This window comes from Salvelinus fontinalis, chromosome 6 (assembly GCF_029448725.1).
Source record: "Salvelinus fontinalis isolate EN_2023a chromosome 6, ASM2944872v1, whole genome shotgun sequence".
NCBI classification, from domain to species: Eukaryota; Metazoa; Chordata; class Actinopteri; order Salmoniformes; family Salmonidae; genus Salvelinus; species Salvelinus fontinalis.
Window position 1 is genome coordinate 12,924,898 of NC_074670.1, and position 21,876 is coordinate 12,946,773.

A 21,876-nucleotide genomic window follows, 5' to 3' on the forward strand; every position below is an offset into this window, starting at 1 on the left:
CAAGGTGACATTTCTACATGTGGTTGTGCATCAACAGTTTCTCTTGTTATGTCAGTCACTCAATTAGCCATGTCAGCTAAACATGTTATATTGGTAAACGAGTCTAGCGGCCAGCTATCTAAACGTGAGGTAATCATGGTCAAATTACCGACCGGGACCCCCATGTATCATCAGATTAAATGAATATTAAAAACAGCAAACATTGGTCTCATGGCAAGTGTAGAATCACAGGAAATTCACTCAAAGAATTTTGTTTAGGGCCCCCAAAAGGCTAGGGCCAGCTCTGACTGCATGTGTGGGTATGGATGTGGGTACGCAGACCCGCAAGCTACTGTGGCCCCACATGATGAGTTCTGATTTTTGGCCCCCACCCCCATCAGTTGCCCATCCTTGTTATATATTGTGTGTGTGTGTGTGTTTGAGCCCTAGATCAGAGTGATTGATGAGCAGATCGAACAGAGGATGTAATGAGACTAACTGGTGTGAACCCAAGCTGCCCGGGCTGCACCAGAATACAGAACAGAACCCTGGACAGGACTCGGTCAGCGGGAGGAAGGAGAGGAGAAGGTAAGAGACAGCAGAGTTCAGTAGGTGACACTAGTTTGGTGTTTTATGTTTGAAGTAATGACTTGGGAAAACCAGGTCAGCGCTGGCTCCAACAAGACATTTTACATCTTTTTTCAAATTGAACCTTTATTTAATGCTAGTCAGTTAAGAACAAATTCTTATTTATAATGACGGTCTACACCGGCCAAACTCGGGCGACGCTGGGCCAATTGTGCACCGCCCTACGGGACTCCCAATCACGGGCAGTTGTGATACGGCCTGGAATCAAACCAGGGTGTCTGTAGTGACGCCTAAAGCACTGAGACGCAGTGCCTTAGACCGCTGTGCCACTCGGGAGACAGACATGTTTGATGTTTAATAAACCTCACTACGAATTTACTTTCACATCCAACTTGTGTAAGAAAAGTTAGGAGTTACTTTCAACTATTCAACGTTATCTAGGTAGTCTACACAAATAAGTATGGAAGCTGAATAATGTTTATGTGTTGACATGATATCTCAGTTGAATCTAACACAGCTTGTTTCCATAGCTAAGCAGGGTACAATAGAGGTATGTATCTAGATGGTAGACTTGATCTGACTGAAGTGATTTTCCTCCTGTATTCCACTAGGAGACAATGTTCAGGCAGGAATTGTAGGACTGTGGCTTCACTTTTTATTCCAATATACCTCTATATTTAGGTTAATGGCATGACGTTGAAACAATGACGTAAAATATGTCTAATCAAATATGAAACTCAACGTAACTTCATCCATATTGAATATGATGAAAACGATTCTTTATGTTTTTAAGTGGAATTTAACAGGATTTCAACTTATACATAGTTCTGATTATTATGTTGAAATTAGACTGATGTACTGTAACAACCTTTTCATCAGGATAAGTCAATGTATTTAAGTTGAAGTTTTACCCACATTTCAATGTTTCCAATGCTGGTTGACTGTTTTCAAAATGTTCCATGTTGATTCACGTCACAATATGTTGGAAAATAATGTTGAAACAACGTTAATTCAACCAGTGTGTGCCGAGTGGGTTGTGTGTCTATAAAGCATTGTGGGTTATACCTAGCTTGACCTGGGATGGCATGGCTTGCAATGTGATCATCAACCTGAAAATGTACATATTTTTCTCCTTTCCTAACACATTTAGGGGATAGATACATGTGGCAGTCTGAATATGGCAGAGAACTTGCTTCAGTCTAATTAGGATAATCATATTCAGAAGGCTTTGGGTGGGTCACAGCAAAGTTTGAGAACCACTACTACAGGCCTAACTACATAAACGGGCAGACTTTCACACAATAGCTTATTTAGATCCAAGTCTACTCACTCTCTCCATGCCTATTAACTGTGTGAAGCTCGGTTCAGTGGACTCGTTTCACCTGCATGAGCTTTGATTATTTCGATGGCCAACCAGAATCAATCAGCGGGGATGTGATGTGTTCAATAACTTACAAGGTGTGACTGGCTCACTTCCGCAACCATACCTGCATGGTGCTGTCAACGCCGTTTTCCACAAGCCATTTCTCCCCGCGCTATTAAATACACCTTGGGTTGCCATTCGACTCGCGCTACCAGCGTCTTACCGTTCGTTAATAATTCAGGGTGAAAAGACTAGAGAGCGAGCTGTCCTAGCTGCTGTTACACAGGGCCACGGTCGGTGTTGAGGTTGTAGACAGACTCGAACGAATGTCATTGTCCACAAGCTTGTAACTACAGCAACTACCGAACCGTTCACTCTTCGGCTCGTGCATACTTTGAGACGATTGTGGGTAGCCTACCCACCGTGGTTTTGCGTCCCCCCCGCCTTTAGCCTAACTAATACGGTCGATTTGTAGAGAGTGGTCCGGAGGTAAGACTGACAGGGAAAATTTAATAAATAAAGACGCGCCCTCTGGTTTGTCCTGAATTGTAAAGGGGTTGAGGATTGGGTTACCGACAAGGAGAAGCCGATCCCTGTGGTATCATGCTAGGTGGGTTTAGGACAATAGATCCGCTCGCAAACTATACATTATTAATGTTCGAACGGAGGAACATTTTCTCGGAGGCCCATTTGGATCCATCAACGCAATGGCCTGCTTGAGTCAACGGAACTTCAGACAAACAAGCTAGGCTACATACTTCAGTTACTTTATCTACTCACCGTTAGATTGTGAATGAGAAAAAACAAATGTGCTCGATGCCAATTATCTTGTCCAGGCTCTCTCTGTCTCTCAGGCACTCTTCTCAAGGCTCAAACTTGATCAACTATTTGCACTCAAAATAATCTTTTCCGTGATAGAATTTTTCTTCACCAAACTTTTTTGTATTGTGTCACAGAAGGGCGTGTGCCTGGGAAAGGGGGGCGTGTGGATGGGAAAGAGCAAGGGAGATAGGAAATAGACGAAGGGGGAAGGGCTGCCAACAGATTCATTTTATTGTGTTAATAACTACTCTTTACGATATGAAACGTTGATTTGAACCTTCTGATCAACTAGTGGGCCAGGCGGCGCCCCACTGTCTGTTTCATACCGCGTGATTTCTGATGATTTTCTCGATTATATCGACTGATTGGTTCTGAATGGGGTGTTAACTACTCTGTAGTTTGCCAGTTATTTTATTTTCATGTTTACAATAGATGGTTTATTGTGGACTATAGCCTATAGTTTGATTCTAAAAACATAATGCAATGTTGTATTTAGAAAAATGTTAACAATTTGTAGCCTTAATATGATACTTAGGTATGCTATTATGAACCCTCCACAAAACATAAAAAGTAACTTAAAATTACTTTCCACAGATTAATGTTAAGGATGGCTCAAATATTTTAGCCACCACATTGCATCAGCACTTTGAGTGAGCAAGTATAAACAGGCAATAAGGTGTGTGTCTGTGCATGGTAGTAGACCGAGTCATATTTCCACCACACCCTTAAAGTCAACATCAGTTTGAGTTTATTCAACCACATTGCTCAGAAACACAAACCTTAATGTATAATTATTCACAAAGCAAGGAGAAACTTAGTCATGTAGACCTCACAGACAGATACATTAAGAACATATTCACAGCCATGTTTTTAGTCAGTTGGTTATTTACACGTAGGCTACATTCTTCCGTGGCATGTATTCATGGATGCCAAGGGAAGCCAGGCTTCCCCAAGAAATGTAAAAAAAACAAACAGATAAAAGAATGTATCTTTTGTCGCTGTGTTTCATAAGTTTTTTTCCTTCAATTCACAAGAGGTTGAATGGATTTCACCGGAGAAAGCAACCAAGCGAGCGAAACAGCGGCCCTCTGTATGTGTAGCCCATCTATCCGATGCCGTCTAGTCAAAAAGAGAATTATATTGTTGCCGCCTGTAGCATTGAATACAAGGGAAGCTAGTGAGCATTTGGCCTCCCTTGATTATTATTATTTTTTACAATGATAGTTTATCTCGTGCTTCGTTGAAGCACCTTTGGCAGCGATTACAGCCTTGGGTCTTCTTGGGTATGACGCTACAAGCTTGGCACACCTGTATTTGGGGAGTTTCTCCCATTTTTCTCTGCAGATCCTCTCAAGCTCTGTCAGGTTGGATGGGGAGTGTCGCTGCACAACTATTTTCCGTTCTCTAGAGATGTTAGATCTTGTTCAAGTCCGGTCTCTGGGTGGGCCACTCGGACATTCAGAGACTTGTCCTGAAGCCACTCCTGCATTTTCTTGGCTGTGATCTTAGGGTAGTTATCCTGTTGGAAGGTGATCTTTTGCCCCAGTCTGAGGTCCTGAGTGCTCTGGAGCAGGTTTTCATCAAGTATCGCTCTGTATTTTGCTCTGTAAATCGTTCCCTCGATCCGGTCTAGACTCCTAGTCCTTGCCGCTGAAAAACATCCCCTCGGCATGATGCTGCCAGCAACATGCTTCACCGTAGGGATGGTGCCAGGTTTCCTCTAGACGTGACACTTGGAATTCAGGTCAAAGAGTTCAACCTTGGTTTCATCAGACCAGAGCATCTTGTTTCTCATGGTCTGTGAGTCCTTTAGGTGCCTTTTGGCAAACTCCAAGCGGGCTGTCATGTGCCTTTTACTGAGGAGAGGCTTCCGTCTGGCCACTCTACAAAAAAAGCCTGATTGGTGGAGTGCTGTAGAGATGGTTGTCCTTCTGGAAGGTTCTCCAATCTCCACAGAGGAACTCTGGAGCTCTGTCAGAGTGACCATTGGGTTCTTGGTCACCTCCCTGACAAAGGCCCTTCTCCCCTGATTGCTCAGTTTGGCCGGGCAGCCCGTTCTAGGAATAGTCTTGGTGTTTCCAAATTTAATTTAACCTTTAACTAACCAAGTCAGTTAAGAACAAAATTCTTATTTACAATGACGGCCTACCCCCGGCCAAACCCGGACGACGCTGGGCCAATTGTGCGCTGCCCTTAGGGGCTCCGAATCACAGCCGGATGTGATACAGCCTGGATTTGAACCAGGGACTGTAGTGACGCCTCTTGCACTGAGATGCAGTGCCTTAGTCCACTGTGCCACTCGGGAGCACCATTTAAGAATAATGGAGGCCACTGTGTTCTTGTGGGCCTTCAATGCTGCAGAAATGTTTTGGTACCCTTCCCAAGATCTGTGCCTCAACCCAATTCTGTCTTGGAGCTCTATGGACAATTCTTATACGACCTCATGGCTTTGATTTTGCTCTGACATGCACTGTAAACTGTGGGACCATATATAGACAGGTGTGTGCCTTTCCAAATCATGTCCAATCAATTGAATTTACCACACGTGGACTCCAATCAAGTTGTAGAAACATCTCAAGAATGATCACTGGAAACAAGATGCACTTGAACTCAATTTCGAGTCTCATAAAGGGTCTGAATACTTACGTAAATAAGGTATCAGTTTTTTTATTTGCAAAAATGTCAACCTGTTTTGCTTTGTCATTATGCGATATTGTGTTTAGATTGATGAGGAACATGTGTTATTTAACCCATTTTAGAATAAGGCTGTAACATAACAAAATGTGGAAAAAGTCAAGGGGTCTGAATACTTTCAGAACCCACTGTGATTCTATGTTCTGGCCAATGATTATAACTGTGATTCTGATCCAACCATAAAGCCATACATTGTGCCTCTGGCCTGAGAGGATGGAAGATCAATGTAGCTAGATGTAGTAGGCTAATGTTAACAAGCTGGCTAATCGTTGCCCATGAAGGGAAGTTAGGCTAGCGAGCAAGCATTTTAGCCAGCCTATAGGACAACAACAACTAAAAGCGTGTACTGTATGACAAAGTCATAGACTGTTTCGGCAACATGAAAGAGAGGAGGATGGCATTGGTGTGTCTACAAGTAGGGTGAGTCAACATGTTTTTTTTCTACTTACGCACGCACACACACACACAGATTAAGTTGATTAGACTAAATTGTTTTTGGAATCTTTTAGTTGTCACTGTATTAGACTAAGCAGAGGTGAGTTGATGATGTTGAAATGGTGCTGGAATAGTGGAGGCAGCTCCTGTTTTCTTTGTGACTTGCGGTAACTCTCCAGTGTTCTAAATCAATAGTTGTATAGTAGTCCAAAAATGTTGAAAACATGAACTTGCTTGACCATGCTGTAGGTGATGTTACTGTACATGCAATATGCTTTGTGGACTTCACTGGACAGAGGTTGCTATCCGGGGGGGAAAAAAAGAAAAGTTTGGTGGAATTTATTCTGCCACTGTCTTCTAATTGTCTCGGCCTTAGGCCTATATATCACGGTGTCAAGGCATATGAACTAACAGGTTACAGGGCAAACAACGCAATTATCACAACACATAGGTTGTAATATGGCTTTTATTTTTCTGTCTTGGCTTCCCCATTGATTTGACCAACTCACTGCTACTGAGTCTCCATAGTCTGGTAGCCAGATATTCTGCTTTAGCCAACTCCTTCCCTGCTGTCATACCAAACATGTTTAGTCATAGCAATCATCATTGGCTGAAGCAGTAAGACTGTAAGACTGACATCCAGGCTATGTCCACAATTCTTTACTCCTGCCTAGTGACTATACACTTAACAATGGTGTTTTTCTCTTTCCGTCCTACAGCCTCCTGTTCATTTGGCAAGAGGTACAACCTCCTGGAAAACACTAGCAGTCTCATTCACAACAGGGCCAGAATAAATTCTGCTTACATTCTCAATTTACACAGACAATGCAGACACAGTCTGATGCCATCACTGCTCTGTGTGTATGCAGTATTAGTTTTAGTCAGGCGAGACATAATTATACTCTCAAAACAAGGAGGGAATTCTGGCTGTGACAGAAAGGGAGAGAGAGGAGAGAGAGAGGGAGAGAGTGAGTAAGGTCAGGTAGTCATAGATACAATAGTTGTATGATTCATCCATGTTTTTATTTTGCTAGACAAATCCTCCATAGCTTTAGCAAACACTTGACAATTTAGAAACACAACATGGGGATAACCATACCATTATAATAAGTTATCATTGTAATTATATGGTGACATCCTATTGGATAAAGCCGCCGTGTTGATTTGCTAGTCGTCCAATCAGCTGCCAGAACTCCAGGAAGGTGAGCTCTCCGTCGTTGTTCTCGTCAATTGAGTCCATGAGTCGGTCGATGACAGCTGGGTCACCAGCGTTCTACAGGGGGGCAATAAGGGCCGTCAATCGCTAATTAAGAGCCTTCCTTTCCTCTTCTCCTCAGATTCAGAAAAACACTGACTGATCTGATTATACTTGTCAGAAAAGCCATGTGACGAGAAGAAACCTTTCTACCATCTGAGGTCATCAGAAGGGAACAAGGAAATTAAGCTATTTGCTGGGTGTCACTATTTGGCCTTTCTAGAAAGGATGGCGGAACAGCACTTTACAAGCACACATGCAAATGTCTATTTTAGCATGGCCATACTGATATACCACAGGAGGCAGAGGTTGGAAGGACAAGAGGCATCTGTGCTGTCTATGTCTCCATCTAGAGGAAATGAAGTGGACCACAAGCTGATGTTGTGGCTCACCAACGCCGCTCCTGGAGAGCTAAAGGGTGGACGCTTTTATTACAGCCCAGCACTAATCATCAAGCTGAATCAGTTGTATTATAGCTGGACTGGAATAAAAGCCTGCCCACCAGGGCAGGGGATGGTGATCACTGGTTATTATAGTATTACTCAAACGTTACCACAGTATAATTAACATGTAATTACCTTAACGAAGTTGGGGAGTTGTGTTTTGACCAGGCTCTGGAACTCATCTCTGCTCAGTGTGTCTGAGGATCCATCACTTCCAGCAAACGCCTTGAACTGGGACACGAGTACACCAATGGCTGACTCCATCACTGACAGAGAAACAGGAAGAAAGCATGGAGAAGAGGTTGTGTTCTAATGGGACTAAACAGAATACAAGTCAGACTCAGGGGAGAGGTTATTGAACTGAAAAATCATATAAATACGTAGATAAAATACTACAGACCAAGTCAGGTCAAATACAGCATTGAGGAAAAACAGCAAGTGTTACAGAGGAGGAGAGAAAGAGACGGGAGGACAGGGGATCGAAACATTAAACAGAGAAAGATAAAAGATAGAATATGTATATTCAACTTATAGAGAAATATGGAGGTAGAATAGAATGATTAACTCACCTGGACACTGCTGCCGGTGGCTGAGGTGGTGAGTGTGTTGAGGTGGTATGTGTGAAGGTAAGCTTTTCTCTCCCTTTCTCGCTCTTATACTCACCTCCTCTTTATAAAATCAAGCCCCCCCCCGCATCTCTTGTAAATGTTTCTCATGTCATGGCGTCCTTTCCGTCCACTTCAAGGTTAAGGTGTCTGTAATAGTGTAAGCTAAATGACCCCACACTGACCACTGGTTTCTTTCCATGACGTGATTATTGGATTTATACAACACTGAAAAGCACTCTCCTTCAGACAGGAAACGACACGTGTTCATTTAACTATTTATTATTAAAGATTACAATACGTTAGTTTTGGCGTTAGGCTCTGCTCCTTCGGGGTAGCTCACTGCTAGAGCATGCATAATATTAAGCTAATATTAATTACAGCCAGAGAGCAAGGTGTGCTATACCAATCACCCTGCAGGAAGGAAACACAGAACCTAACAGGTGGAGGCTGTGGTGGCTGGTGGGTAAGCAGAAAACAGACATGTTACAGCAATAGTACTGTACGTCACCAAGAACACCAGCGCATAGCTTGTGTGTGGCAGCCATCATGGAAGTGTGTGCAGAACCTGGTGGACTAAATAGACCACCATATTAACGTAGAGTGAGGATCTCTTTGATGCAATATCAGCTGATGCAACACTCAGGTTTCCTGTCTGGCTGCCATATGAATGTAAAAAGTCGCTATGCTTATGCTAAAACCTCTCAGAACAGCTCTTCTGGTTTACTTCGCTTTGGGCGGGACAAATCAACTTCATCATCAGCAGAAATGAGGGATTGTGTATTGCATGTTTCACCCTTTGGCTTGCATTTAGAATATTCTATTGATATGAGTCTGTCTTGATTCATATCTAACATCAGTGTTATAAAGTCAGATTTACTGTGAGTGTAGTTACGTGAGTCTCTCATTCTGACCAGAGTCAAAGGGAAGCAAATTATTCCCACCCTCTGGCATGAGTGGCATCTTCTCTCCTAGTCAAACAATATCTGACATTAACCTCACAACTAATGAGACACAGAGGAGTCTGAATCCAACTCCACTGAGTGAGGGGTTTGATGTGACATCATGCACGTATACATTCATGCTCACACACTCACAGGAAATGCACAGTTTAATTCCATTGCAGTTGAATGTCAGTTTAATAATTGAGCAAACAGAGCGATGAGGATATAACTACAAAAACATTTGTCCAACACTACTCTATTATCTTTTGTATTTGAAAGTGAAACACACAGGGCTTTGTCTGAAGGTTTAGATTATTCCAAATCTTACAAAGACACGTCCCCCATTTATTCATGCAAAGCTGTAGAAATGCATCATCAGCATGATTAGTCAGCAGCTATCACACAGACCAGAATGGCTTATTAACCCTCATCTCTCAGCCTGTAGCAATGGATGTCTCGTGATGACAAGACACACTGTCCTTCTGCTGCAGAGGGTTAGAACGAACAGGCCCTGGTACTTACTGAGGAGAGGGCAGGTAGACAGCATACACCACTTTCAAACACACACACACACAGACAAGGACTCTTGCAAGCATGCACACACACACACATTTTAGTCAGTATAGCTGAGACAGCAGCTATACTATGTGGGTCTCTGCTTTAGATGGGAGGAGTGTTGCACTATAAAGCTGCTGTAAAATCACACTGCATCAATGAGTTACAGAGGGCAGCATGTATTAAAACAAATGGTCATATACTGGAAACAATATCTAACCAATTGAAATGTGTTGTTTCCATGGGAGAATGTTTAGCATATTAATGTTGTCTTTGTGCTCAAATACACACAGCACAGATCCAAGAACAGTTAATTGAACAATCAGTGAATGAAAGAATGGAGACGAAGGAAAGATAGCCTAGCGTTTGAGAGCATTGGGCTTCGGTTACTGGTTCGAATCCCAGAGCCGACTAAGTGAAACATATGCCAACGTGCCCTTGAGCAAGGCACATAACCCTGTAAGTCGCTCTGGATAAGAGCGTCTGATAAATGGAAGGCAAAGAAATCAATGTCAAAATATTATGCAAAAAAAAGTCCAGAAAGGAGTCCCTTGACGTCACCCTTATCTGAGATCAGTAGCTAACACTATCTCTCTAAACGTAGAATGTAGAACATCGCGGGGAACATGCAGATGACTTCAGGATGCTTCCGGAGGATCATGCTGCAAAATGAACGTAGAATGAAAGGACATTTGAAAACACATACAGTATGGTATATACTGTAACAGTACTAGGGTCAGGTTGACCTTCTGTGTAACTGAGTTAAAGTTACTCATTACAGTGGAGTGGTTACACTTCAGATAGAAATAGATTACTTTCATGAGAACAGCAGGACAAATGGTGCAATGTCTGATTTGACCCCTTCTCTCACCAGTTCGTCTGCATCTCTCTCTGCGATGTTTCGTCGTAAACGCTCCCAGAATGTTACCCTCTCGTCCTCATCCTGGGGCCAGTCCAGGTAGGTCCGGGTTCTGGCCAGCTTAGCCAGCCTGCAACACAAACACCCAGTACATCATATCACTACTGTTCATATCATTACTGTTCATATCACTACTGTTCATATCACTACTGTTCATATAATTTCTGTTCATATCGTTACTGTTCATTTCACTACTGTTCATATCACTACTGTTCATATAATTTCTGTTCATATCGTTACTGTTCATATCACTACTGTCCATATCGTTACTGTTCATATCGTTACTGTTCATATCGTTACTGTTCATATCGTTACTGTTCATATACAATGTATTCCATTCTAAGTTCAGTCCATTCAGGAGATGAGTTGGTGTGTGTTACCTGTGGAAGGCGGACAGCTCGAAGGGGGAGATGGGTTCTAGGAAGATGAGGATGAGTCTGTGGCTGTGCTCAGACAACAGGCGGTGTGTAGCCACTCTCATCTCCAGGCCACACCAGTCACTCCTCAGGTAGCGTCTGGTCAACACACACACCGTCCTCCTGCTGCAGTAGATGTTCTCAGCGATGTTATCCACGATGCCCTTCCCTACCTGGGACAGGACCGGATACAACAGGCTGGGTGCTGTTTATCAATCTAATCTAATGTATTTGTGGTTGTACCATTATAGCACCATATTCTCCATTCTCACACACTTGCATGTCGAAGCACGTGCGCACACACACACACACCTCAAAGTCTCGGTGGTGCAGACATAGTCGTAGTCGTGGCTCCCCCTCCTCCTCTAGCATCGGGGCCATCTCTCCCAGTACCCACGCCTCATCACGACTGCTGAACGACACAAACGCATCATACCTCACCTCTTCCTCCTTCTCCTCTCCCTCCATCAGCTCCTCCCACTGTACCCCCATCCTCCTCTTCCTCCACCACCTCTTCCCCACACGTCGCTCCACCCATCCTCTCAGACGAAAGAATAGAACGACACAGGGCCAGCGGAGGAAGCGGTATCCTAGCGCCAAGCACAGTAGGCTGCACACAGCGGCTGTTGTGGAGACGTATGACAGGAAGTCGTCTTCGGTCTGGCAGAGGCGCTCCATGGTGGACAGGAAGTTGAGTCGCTGGTAGTGCCAAATGCACTGCTGTCGCTGCAGGAGCACCACCTGAATCCATAACCAATCAATCATTAATCATCTGTAATCAATATACTGCATCAACCCTAGTCAACACCACCTCTTAAAGTCAATTATCAAAAATCTATAAATTGTCTGTTGTTGAAAGATTCTAATCAATATAATTTGTTGTTCAGAGCACCCTTTAAAGACCAGAAATCATCAAACATAAATACATGATCCCTAGTAAAAACCTGTTACCTGTTGTTGATCAAAAATAATCTATATGTTATCAGCAGATCCGAGCTTAGTTGGACCTGACTTGTTCTACCTGTGTTTTACGAGAGTTGTCGGCCCAGTCCAGAAGCCAGCCGTTGGAACAGTCACAGCGGAAGTCGACCTGGTCAAAGACCAGCGTGGAGAGAGACAGCAGGGGAATGAAGACCCCCTCCAACAGGATCAGAGGGCTCTCACTGTACAGCCTCAACACACGTAGAGACACCAGGTCTGTAAACATGGACTGGAGGGAGGGAGGGAGGGAGGGAGGGAGGGAGGGAGGGAGGGAGGGAGGGAGGGAGAGATAGAGGGGGAGAGATAGAGGGGGAGAGATAGAGGGGGAGAGATAGAGAGGGAGTGAAAGAAAGAGATAGTCACAGTAATGAGAAGGAGAGAGAGGGACATACAGTAATGACAATGTGAGGGAAGGAGAGAAAGACAGGGAGATAGAGATACAGTAATGAGAAAGAGAGAGATCTGAAGTCAAATTTTTACTGTTTGCTGATGATCTGGTGCTTTTGTCCCCAACCAAGGAGGGCCTACAGCAGCACCTATAGATCTTCTGCACAGATTCTGTCAGACCTGGGCCCTGACAGTAAATCTCAGTAAGACCAAAATAATGGTGTTCCAAAAAAGGTCCAGTTGCCAGACCACAAATACAAATTCCATCTAGACACTGTTGCCCTAGAGCACACAATTTTTTTTATACCTACCTCGGCCTAAACATCAGCACCACAGGTAACTTCCACAAAGCTCTGAACGATGTGAGAGACAAGGCAAGAAACGCCATCAAAAGGAATATAAAATTTGACATCCCAATTATGAATTGGCTTTAAAATACTTGAATCACTTCTAGAACCCATTGCCCTTTATGGTTGTGAAGTCTGGGGTCCGCTCACCAACTAAGAATTCACAAAATGGGACAAACACCAAATTGAGACTCTGCATGCAGAATTCTGCAAAAACATCCTCTGTGTACAACGTAAAACATCAAATAATGCATGCAGAGCAGAATTAGGCCGATACCCGCTAATGATCAAAATCCAGAAAAGAGATTAAATTCCACAACAACCTAAAAGGAAGTGATTCCCAAACCTTCCATAACAAAGCCATCACCTACAGAGAAATTAACCCAGAGAAGAGACCTCTAAGCAAGCTGGTCCTGGGGCTCTGTTCACAAACAGACCCCATGGAGCACCAGGACAGCAACACAATTAGACACAACCAAATCATGAGAAAACAAAAAGATAATTACTTGATACATTGGAAAGAATTTACCAAAAAACTGGAATGCTATTTGGCCCTAAACAGACTGTACACAGTGGCAGAATACCTGACCACTGTGACTCAACCAAAATTAAGGAAAGCTTTGACTGTGTGCAGACTCAGTGAGTATAGCCTTGCTATTGAGAAGTCGCCATAGGCAGACCTGGAGGAGACACTGCCCAGTGTGCCATCACAGCAGCAAGATTTGTGAACTGTTTCCACAAGAAAAGGGGTTGTACAACCCATATTTGTTTATTTATTTTCCCTTTTGTTCTTTAACTATTTGCACATTGTTATAACACTGTATATAGCCATAATATGACATTTGAAATGTCTCTATTTCTTTGAAACTTTTGTGAGTGTAATAATGTTTACTGTTAATTTTTTACTGTTTATTATCTATTTAATTTGCTTTGGCAATGTAAACATGTTTCCCATGCCAAAAAAGCCCTTTGAATTTAAGTGAATTGAGAGCGAGAGCGAGAGATACAGTAATGTGGAAGACAGCATTGGCAGTAACACATGATGCCATCACTAGAAGGATCTAATCACTAGAATGACTCTCAATGTGAAGGTAGAGACACCAGGGTCATTATCAGTAGGCATGAAACTAAAAGCGGTTGGAAAAACGATCAATCAATGAAGGATTCGATTGATGGACCAATAGCTAGTTAGTACCCTGGTGAGGAAGTTGAGTCGACAGTTGATCAGCACTAGGCTCCTGAGCTCTGTCAGGTTCCTGAAGGTAACACTGGGGTCTGTGTGGTTGGAGAAGTTGAGATTGGTCAGTTTGAGCCTCTTCAGCTTTCGTAGCTGGTTGATGGTGGTGTAGGGGGTGGCAAACTTCTCAGGGTTGGCTGAGAACTCAAACGACTCCAGGTTGAGGAAGTAGGGGGCCAGGAAAAGGTTTCTGCAGCCAAATGTTGTTCCCTCGCCCACCTATTTTCAGAATATTTGTATTACTAAGATTACAGGAAAATTACTGGTAGCTAGCCAGGTCAGTGTCTGCTGCAGCCAAGTCCTTCAGCACAACGTTGTTGAGGCATGACAATAACATGAATTGGCAGTAGCAGAAACTTATCTGACGAGCTACCAGTATGATACATTTTCCTGTACAAGATCTGCTGCTTAGCTATAAAGCAGTGTTCTTCAATCCTGGTCCTGTGGAACCACAGCTTGATATAAGTTGATCAGGTGAACCAACCCACTGGGCACAGACATAATTTGGTTGACTTGTCAACTAATGTGAATTGAACATGAAATCAACAACAAATGTCACCATGTGATTAGATTTAAAGTTTGGTGAAGAAAATACTAAATGTTCTTAGGTTGATGACTTTTTGCAAATCCAATCAGTTTTCCACTTTGATTCATCGTCATTACAGATACATTGTTGTTGCTTGAAATGATGTGGAAAGAACATTGATTCAATTAGTTTTTGCCCAGTGGGAAGTGTTAGTACTGGAGGATGGAGCAATAGCATGCACACCTTTACTTCCGCCAGGACCATGGTTGAAGATTACTGCTAGACATCACATTGAGATACAACACAGAGTAACTCCTCATCCTGGCCCACCTTCAGCTCTCGGACCATGGGGAACATGTTGTTGTCACAGTCAGAGGACTGGATCATCTTCCCTCTGAGTTCCAGGACCATGGGGAACTCAGGAGCGGGAACATGGCCTACGGTGAGGTAGGTTCCTGGGCCTGTGTCGATGAGGAGGTGCTGGAGCTTGGTGGGGAAGCCCAGGAACAGCATGTTGAGGTAGAGCTGGTAGATAATGTCTATCTCTCCCAGGCTGAGGTCTCGGAGTCGATGCTGTCTACGGAACACCCCATGAGCGATGCCCCCCGAGATCTTGTTCCCTTCCAGGAGGAGAACCTACAGTCACATCATCAATAAATGATTACCATAATCTGTTTCCCCTCCAAACATATAGCAGTTACCACATCAACACAAATATCCTGATCTGACCTCTAGAGCAGGCAGGCCCTCAAAGTCGTCTTCTCCCAGCAGGGAGATTTTGTTGTGGGTGAGGTCGAGGACGCGGAGGAGCGGCATCCCCTGGAGAGCCCGGTGGGCCAGGGAGGAGATATGGTTCCTACTCAGATCCAAACGCTCCAGCAGGGGCATACAGGAGAACTGAGAATGATCATGACAAACATCATACTCATCGCCATACTGATTTTATATAGCATCATACAAATATCTCAATTCAAATACATTTGTCAGCAAAGTTATTGCATCTCAGTTAGTTGAGGTATAGACATTAAACAGAAGTGACACATACTGACCTGATCAGTGGTGATCTCAGTGAGGTGGTTGTCATGGAGAATGAGAGAGGTGAGGTTCCACACCCTCCCTCCCCCTGCAGAGCAGAACGAGGCGTTGGTCAGCTTGGTCAGGACCATCCTCAGACCCTGTAACTGACCGGTACCAGTCCAGAACCCCAGGTCCATACCAGACAGATCCTCAGAAGTCACAGACAGCTGCCTCAGACCAGGACCACACCTACAGAGTCAGGGTTAGCATATTACAACATTAGCCTGGTTGACAGATCTGTTCCTGTGCTCATTTGTTGTTCATAGTCATGGCAATTCATTTTCACATTCAAAAGATCAATAGGAGTCCTGTAGCTCAGTAGGTAGAGCATGGCACTAGTAACGGCAGGATAGTGGATTCCATTCCTGGGAACAACCATACGTAAAATGTATGAACGCATGACTGTAAGTCGCTTTCAAATCAAACTGTTTAGTCACATGCTGCGATAATAACAGGTGTAGACCTTACAGTGAAATGTTTACACACAAGCCCCTAACCAACAATACAGTAGAAAAAAAATAATATATGAATCAGAAATTAAAGTAACAAGTAATTAAAGACAGCAGTAAAATAACAATAGCGAGACTATATACAGGGGGTACCGGTACAGAGTCAATGTGCGGGGGCACCGGTTAGTCGAGGTAATTGAGGTAACATGTACATGTAGGTAGAGTTATTAAAGTGACTATGCTTAAATAATAACAGAGTAGCAGCGGCATAAAAGGGGGGGCAATGCAAATAGTCTGTGTAGCCATTTGATTAGATGTTGAGGAGTCTTATGGCTTGGGGGTAGAAGCTGTTTAGAAGCCTCTTGGACCTAGACTTGGCGCTCCGGTACCGCTTGCCGTGTGGTAGCAGAGAGAACAGTCTATGACTAGGGTGACTGGAGTCTTTGACAATGTTTAGGGCATTCCTCTAGTATAGAGGTCCTGGATGGCAGGAAGCTTAGCCCCAGTGAGGTACTGGGCCGTACGCACTACCCTCTTATGCCTTGCGGTTGGAGGCCGAGCAGTTGCCATACCAGAGCCTGAGCCTGCTGCTTTCTGTTCTACCTGATCATTAATTGCACACACCTGGTGTCCCAGTTCTAAATCAGTTCCTGATTAGAGGGGAACAATGAATAAAATGCAGTGGTACTGGCTTTGAGGTCCAGAGTTGAGTTTGAGGGGACTAGACCATTCTAAATCGACTCACCTCTTCATGACCTCTGCAGTGAAGGCTGTGATCAGGGCCATGTGCAGATCCAAGGACTCCACTCCATGTTTTACTACAAGAGTACACAGGTCAGACAGGCTGGGAGTGAACTGTCTCAAGGTGTAACTGGACAGGTAGAGCTTGTTAACCCTCCCCATGCCAGACCCCCACAGCTGGCCCACCCAGACATCCACCATAGACAGGGAGAGACTGGACAGGTTCTGGAACACAGACAGAGACTTCGGCTCTACCCTCCGCACCGGGTTTCCACTCAGATCCAGGATCCGGATCCTGGACAGGAGCACCGTGGGCCACGGATTGGATCCAGAGCAGCCTCCGTTCTGGATGGAGCTGACCATGCTGTCGGGCAGCTTCAGGGTCTCTAGTTTCTCCATCCCAGGGGAGAGGAGACAGAACAGTTCCCCCAGGTCTCTCACTCCAGCCCGCTCCACCCTCAGGCTCCTCACCTGTACCAGGGGATCCAGCAGAGCAGGGGGGGACAGGGCCAGACTCATCCCAGCCAGGGTGAGCTCCTCCAGGCTAGACAGGCCCTGGAACACCCCTGGCTCCAGAGTGACGTTCACTCCGCCCCAGGAGGAGGAGACGAGGATGTGAAGGAACCTTAGTTTGGGAAGACCAGCGAAGGCCCCTGAGGTCACCTGTGAAAAAAGGGACACACACACATCTAGGATTCAAAATATGGGCTGAATCAATGCATAACAGCTATACACGTGTACACACACACAAGTGTACCTTTGCCATGTGTGAGCCATCCAAATAGAGGTGCTCCAGGAGGGGAATGTGAGAGAAGGAGTCTGCAGGCAGGGAGGAGGCGGAGTGAAGGATACAAAGAGAACGCACATCAGGAAATACCTCCTCCAGCCCAGACCTGAGATAACGAAAGATAAGATTAGTGATTGATTCTTTATATTATATATACATACACACACAGTACCAGTCTAAAGTTTGAACACACCTACTCATTCAAGGGTTTTTCTTTATTTTTACTATTTTCTTCATTGTTGTAATAAATACAATGGGAGACAGAGAGCTGGTTTCAAGCGCAGGGCGCAGCTGGTGTTAATTTGTAAAGGACCACAGGAGGAGGCAGGTAGCTGGGTCCAGGGGCAGGCAGAAGGTCATACACAGGGGGTCCAAAAAGGCAACAGTACAGGCATGGAGAAGGCTAATGACGTAGTGCAGGAGATCAGGCGTACAGTACAAGCAGGGAATAGGCTAAAAGGCGTCGTTAGTGAGGATGGCCAAAACTATGGTACACCGGAGGACTGATACGGAAAACACCAGAGCCCCGAATAGAAAAGTGAATCAAAACAAACAATACCTCACAATGATGGGGTGCAAAGAACTGAACTAAATAGTGTGTGTAAATGACATACAGGTGTGTGAACAGGTGATCAGAGTTCAGGTGATTGGGATCTGGAGAGTGAGCTGCGTTCAGGGGATCTACGTGTTTGAGAGTGTGAGTTGGAAACAGACGTTACAATTGTAGAATAATAGTGAAGACATCAAAACTATGAAATAACACATATGGAATCATGTCGTAACCAAAAGAAAAGTGTTAAACAAAATCAAAATATATTTTATATTTGAGATTCTTCAAAGTAGCCACCCTTTTCATCAAGTCAAACGGTTTGTGGCCTGCTGGAGGTCATTTTGCAGGGCTCTGGCAGTGCACCTCCTTGCACAAAGGCGGAGGTAGCGGTCCTGCTGCTGGGTTGTTGCCCTCCTACGGCCTCCTCCACGTCTCCTAATGTACTGGCCTGTCTCTTGGTAGCGCCTCCATGCTCTGGACACTACGCTGACAGACACAGCTCGCATTGACGTGCCATCCTGGATGAACTGCACTACCTGAGCCACTTGTGTGGGTTGTAGACTCCGTCTCATGCTACCACTAGAGTGAAAGCACCGCCAGCATTCAAAAGTCACCAAAACATCAGCCAGGAAGCATAGGAACTGAGAAGTGGTCTGTGGTCACCACCTGCAGAACCATTCCTTTATTGGGGGTGTCTTGCTAATTGCCTATAATTTCCACCTTTTGTCTATTCCATTTGCACAACAGCATGTGAAATTTATTGTCAATCAGTGTTGCTTCCTAAGTGGACAGTTTGATTTCACAGAAGTGTGATTGACTTGGAGTTACATTGTGTTGTTTAAGTGTTCCCTTTATTTTTTTGAGCAGTATATATATATATATATATATATATATATATATATATATATATATATATATATATATATATATATATATATATATATATATATATATATATATATATATATATTACACACACACACACGGGCTTTTTCAAGACAGGTCTCCCCCTGTCTGTTTGCCCACAGAGCATATCCGATTACAAACTATAGACTGTATGAGGATGTAATATTGTATAGTGCTTATCTCTGTTCTATTGTCCTGGTTGTATGTAACCTACCTGAGGTCAGTGATCTCTGTTCTATTGTCCTGGTTGTATGTAACCTACCTGAGGTCAGTGATCTCTGTTCTATTGTCCTGGTTGTATGTAACCTACCTGAGGTCAGTGATCTCTGTTCTATTGTCCTGGTTGTATGTAACCTACCTGAGGTCAGTGATCTCTGTGCACTCAGCATAGGGTCCCAGGCCAGGCTTAAGGGAACACTGTATGAACCCTCCGATGTCTTTCTGTACATACATATCCTCCTCATAGCAGTCACAGTGACGCCTGATCACCCCCTCTGCTCCGTCACACAGACACAAGAGCAGCAGCACACTCACACTGGGCCTCCACACCCAAAACACAAATGTCATTCTTGGTGTTAGACCTAAATGAAACACAGAACATTTATGTTACAGCACACTTTTTATTAGAACTACATGGCATACAGTAATTACATGATCCTTATAACAAACAATCAATAAATACCAAGTACATACCAGCTGATAGGAAACTAAAATGGGCTATACAAGTGAAGAATAGGACAGTCAAAGTGAAATAGGACTGCTCACCTCAGTGTTCCGTGTTTAAAAACTGTCTTCTTTTGCCAGACCTCTGTGCTTCTATGGAGGGAGAGATCTGTACTTCTGCTTCCAGTACTTCTGTCGACACCTAGACAGCTCCAGTCTGGTGCAGAATACTAGAGAACAACCTTTAAATATGTCTTGAGAAAAGGGAAGTGAAAACAATGTCTTGACTGCAGAAGTTGTTGTGCAGGTTTAAAATAGTCAGATAGAGGTTCACTGTTGCTGTGAAGTGCTGAAGGGGAATTACCAGACCTGTAACGGACGGCACAGACCTGTAACGGACGGAACAGACCTGTAACGGACGGCACAGACCTGTAACGGACGGCACAGACCTGTAACGGACGGCACAGACCTGTAACGGACGGAACAGACCTGTAACGGACGGAACAGACCTGTAACGGACGGAACAGACCTGTAACGGACGGCACAGACCTGTAACGGACGGAACAGACCTGTAACGGACGGAACAGACCTGTAACGGACGGAACAGACCTGTAACGGACGGAACAGACCTGTAACGGACGGAACAGACCTGTAACGGACGGAACAGACCTGTAACGGACGGAACAGACCTGTAACGGACGGCACAGACCTGTAACGGACGGCACAGACCTGTAACGGACGGCACAGACCTGTAACGGACGGCACAGACCTGTAACGGACGGAACAGACCTGTAACGGACGGCACAGACCTGTAACGGACGGCACAGACCTGTAACGGACGGAACAACAATCCTTTTCATTCTCACATCAGTTGGCATGAGGCTGACATTTTGGACACAACAACACGACAACTGTTCTTCAGAAGGTCAAAGCTTCATTTATTAGGTTGCTTTTATCACAATCGTACCATATTACATTTAAAGCACACAAAGTGGAGTTTAAAGATGCTGCTGTAAGCCCACCTGGTTCAACTTGAATGTCCATTCAATCAATGTTTTAATGAGTGGATATGGGCTTGTCAATCATCAGTTTTACACAGTTACCATCATGTAAACATAGGGCATCAGTAAGACTTTATTTTACAGCCCTGCTTCATCTGGTATCTACCAGGTATTTACTATAAAACTATGGTAACAAGTCATACCTTTTGGTACTTATCTCAAAGTTTCTAATTCTGTTGAATTCTATTACAATTAATAGTTTAAAAAATAATACAAAAGTTATTAGGTGGTTATTCTGATGATTATTCTACTATGTAAGTAAATAACTGGTAAATACAGGACTGTAAAGTCAAGTTGAACCACAACATCCAACTCTTCTCTTTCCTGAAGACAATCCTTATCTTAAGTACCATGAGCATTCTGCTTCATAAGAACTGTTGCAACATAAGCAAAAGTAAAGACGTTTTAGTGTTTTCAATACATTCCCTCTTTATCCAAAAGGATGGATGCATGGTCAACATATTACATTGTCTCCAAAGCAAGTTAATGTGCCTTCTGACATTTCTAAAATCCTCTATTTTATTTTAAATATAATATATCATTCAAATGTTTTGTAAGTGTGTGGTGTTTTACTGCACTATTTACAACCTGTTAAACATTGACATGAAAATAAAGGCCTGCATCACGTTACATTCACTCCTCCTCAGTACTTCAGTCACTTTGGAAATCTATCCTTTAATCACTTTTAAAGACCACGTCTCACAAACAAAAATGAAGTTATTAATAAATAAGTTAACAGAAATTATTGACATGAATGAGAGCTACCAACACTACACGCGGCCAGTGAAAGGGTTAACTTGGCAGTGCACGATGCATAGTGTAATCTACAGTGGAAAATAGCATAAGATTAAAGACATTAATAGATAGTGTGTGTGCGTGTGTGTTTGGATGTGTTTCACTATATTTGTGGGGATCAGAAGTCCCCACAAGAATAGTAAATAAACAAATTGGACCGAACTGGGGACATTTTGTTAGTCCACAAGGTCAAATACTATTTCTAGGGGGTTTAGGGTTATTTTGCACTTTCCATTTTTTTACTTATTTTCCACCATAATTTGCAAATTATTCATTCATAATCCTACAATGTGATTTTCTGGATTTTTTTTCTCATTTTGTCTGTCATTGTTGAAGTGTATCTATGATGAA

General features: G+C 43.7%; 3 protein-coding genes across 5 annotated transcripts in view; all 3 read right to left on the reverse strand.

Moving 5' to 3' along the window:
* Positions 1–2,912, reverse strand: part of LOC129857089 (protein S100-A16-like) — a 7,973-nt gene extending 5,061 nt beyond the window's left edge. The window contains exon 1 of one of the 2 annotated variants that reach the window (XM_055925015.1): positions 2,711–2,912. The gene's annotated coding sequence lies outside the window, so the exon portion shown is untranslated. The remainder of the gene's footprint in view (positions 1–2,710) is intronic. The other variant, XM_055925014.1, reaches the window with a different exon arrangement.
* A 3,962-nt stretch (positions 2,913–6,874) lies between these two features.
* LOC129857091 (protein S100-A11-like) lies at positions 6,875–8,215 on the reverse strand. Its single transcript, XM_055925018.1, has 3 exons — positions 8,149–8,215; positions 7,715–7,845; positions 6,875–7,154 (listed from the first exon to the last, which is right to left on the reverse strand). Exons 2-3 carry the CDS (start codon positions 7,841–7,843, stop codon positions 7,020–7,022), a joined length of 264 nt encoding a protein of 87 aa, XP_055780993.1. The 5' UTR covers positions 7,844–7,845; positions 8,149–8,215; the 3' UTR covers positions 6,875–7,019.
* Positions 8,216–10,257: 2,042 nt separating this feature from the next.
* LOC129857090 (toll-like receptor 12) lies at positions 10,258–20,135 on the reverse strand. Of its 2 annotated transcripts, XM_055925017.1 has the most exons (13): positions 19,772–20,135; positions 19,365–19,587; positions 17,521–17,656; positions 16,768–17,426; positions 15,546–15,762; positions 15,226–15,393; positions 14,827–15,132; positions 13,929–14,189; positions 12,040–12,228; positions 11,331–11,759; positions 10,983–11,191; positions 10,555–10,672; positions 10,258–10,345 (listed from the first exon to the last, which is right to left on the reverse strand). In XM_055925017.1, exons 2-13 carry the CDS (start codon positions 19,571–19,573, stop codon positions 10,322–10,324), a joined length of 2,925 nt encoding a protein of 974 aa, XP_055780992.1. In that variant the 5' UTR covers positions 19,574–19,587; positions 19,772–20,135; the 3' UTR covers positions 10,258–10,321. The 2 variants fall into 2 exon arrangements, with proteins under 2 accessions (XP_055780992.1, XP_055780991.1); XM_055925016.1 differs by lacking the exon at positions 10,258–10,345 and having other exon boundaries at positions 10,497–10,672.
* Positions 20,136–21,876: the final 1,741 nt, after the last annotated feature.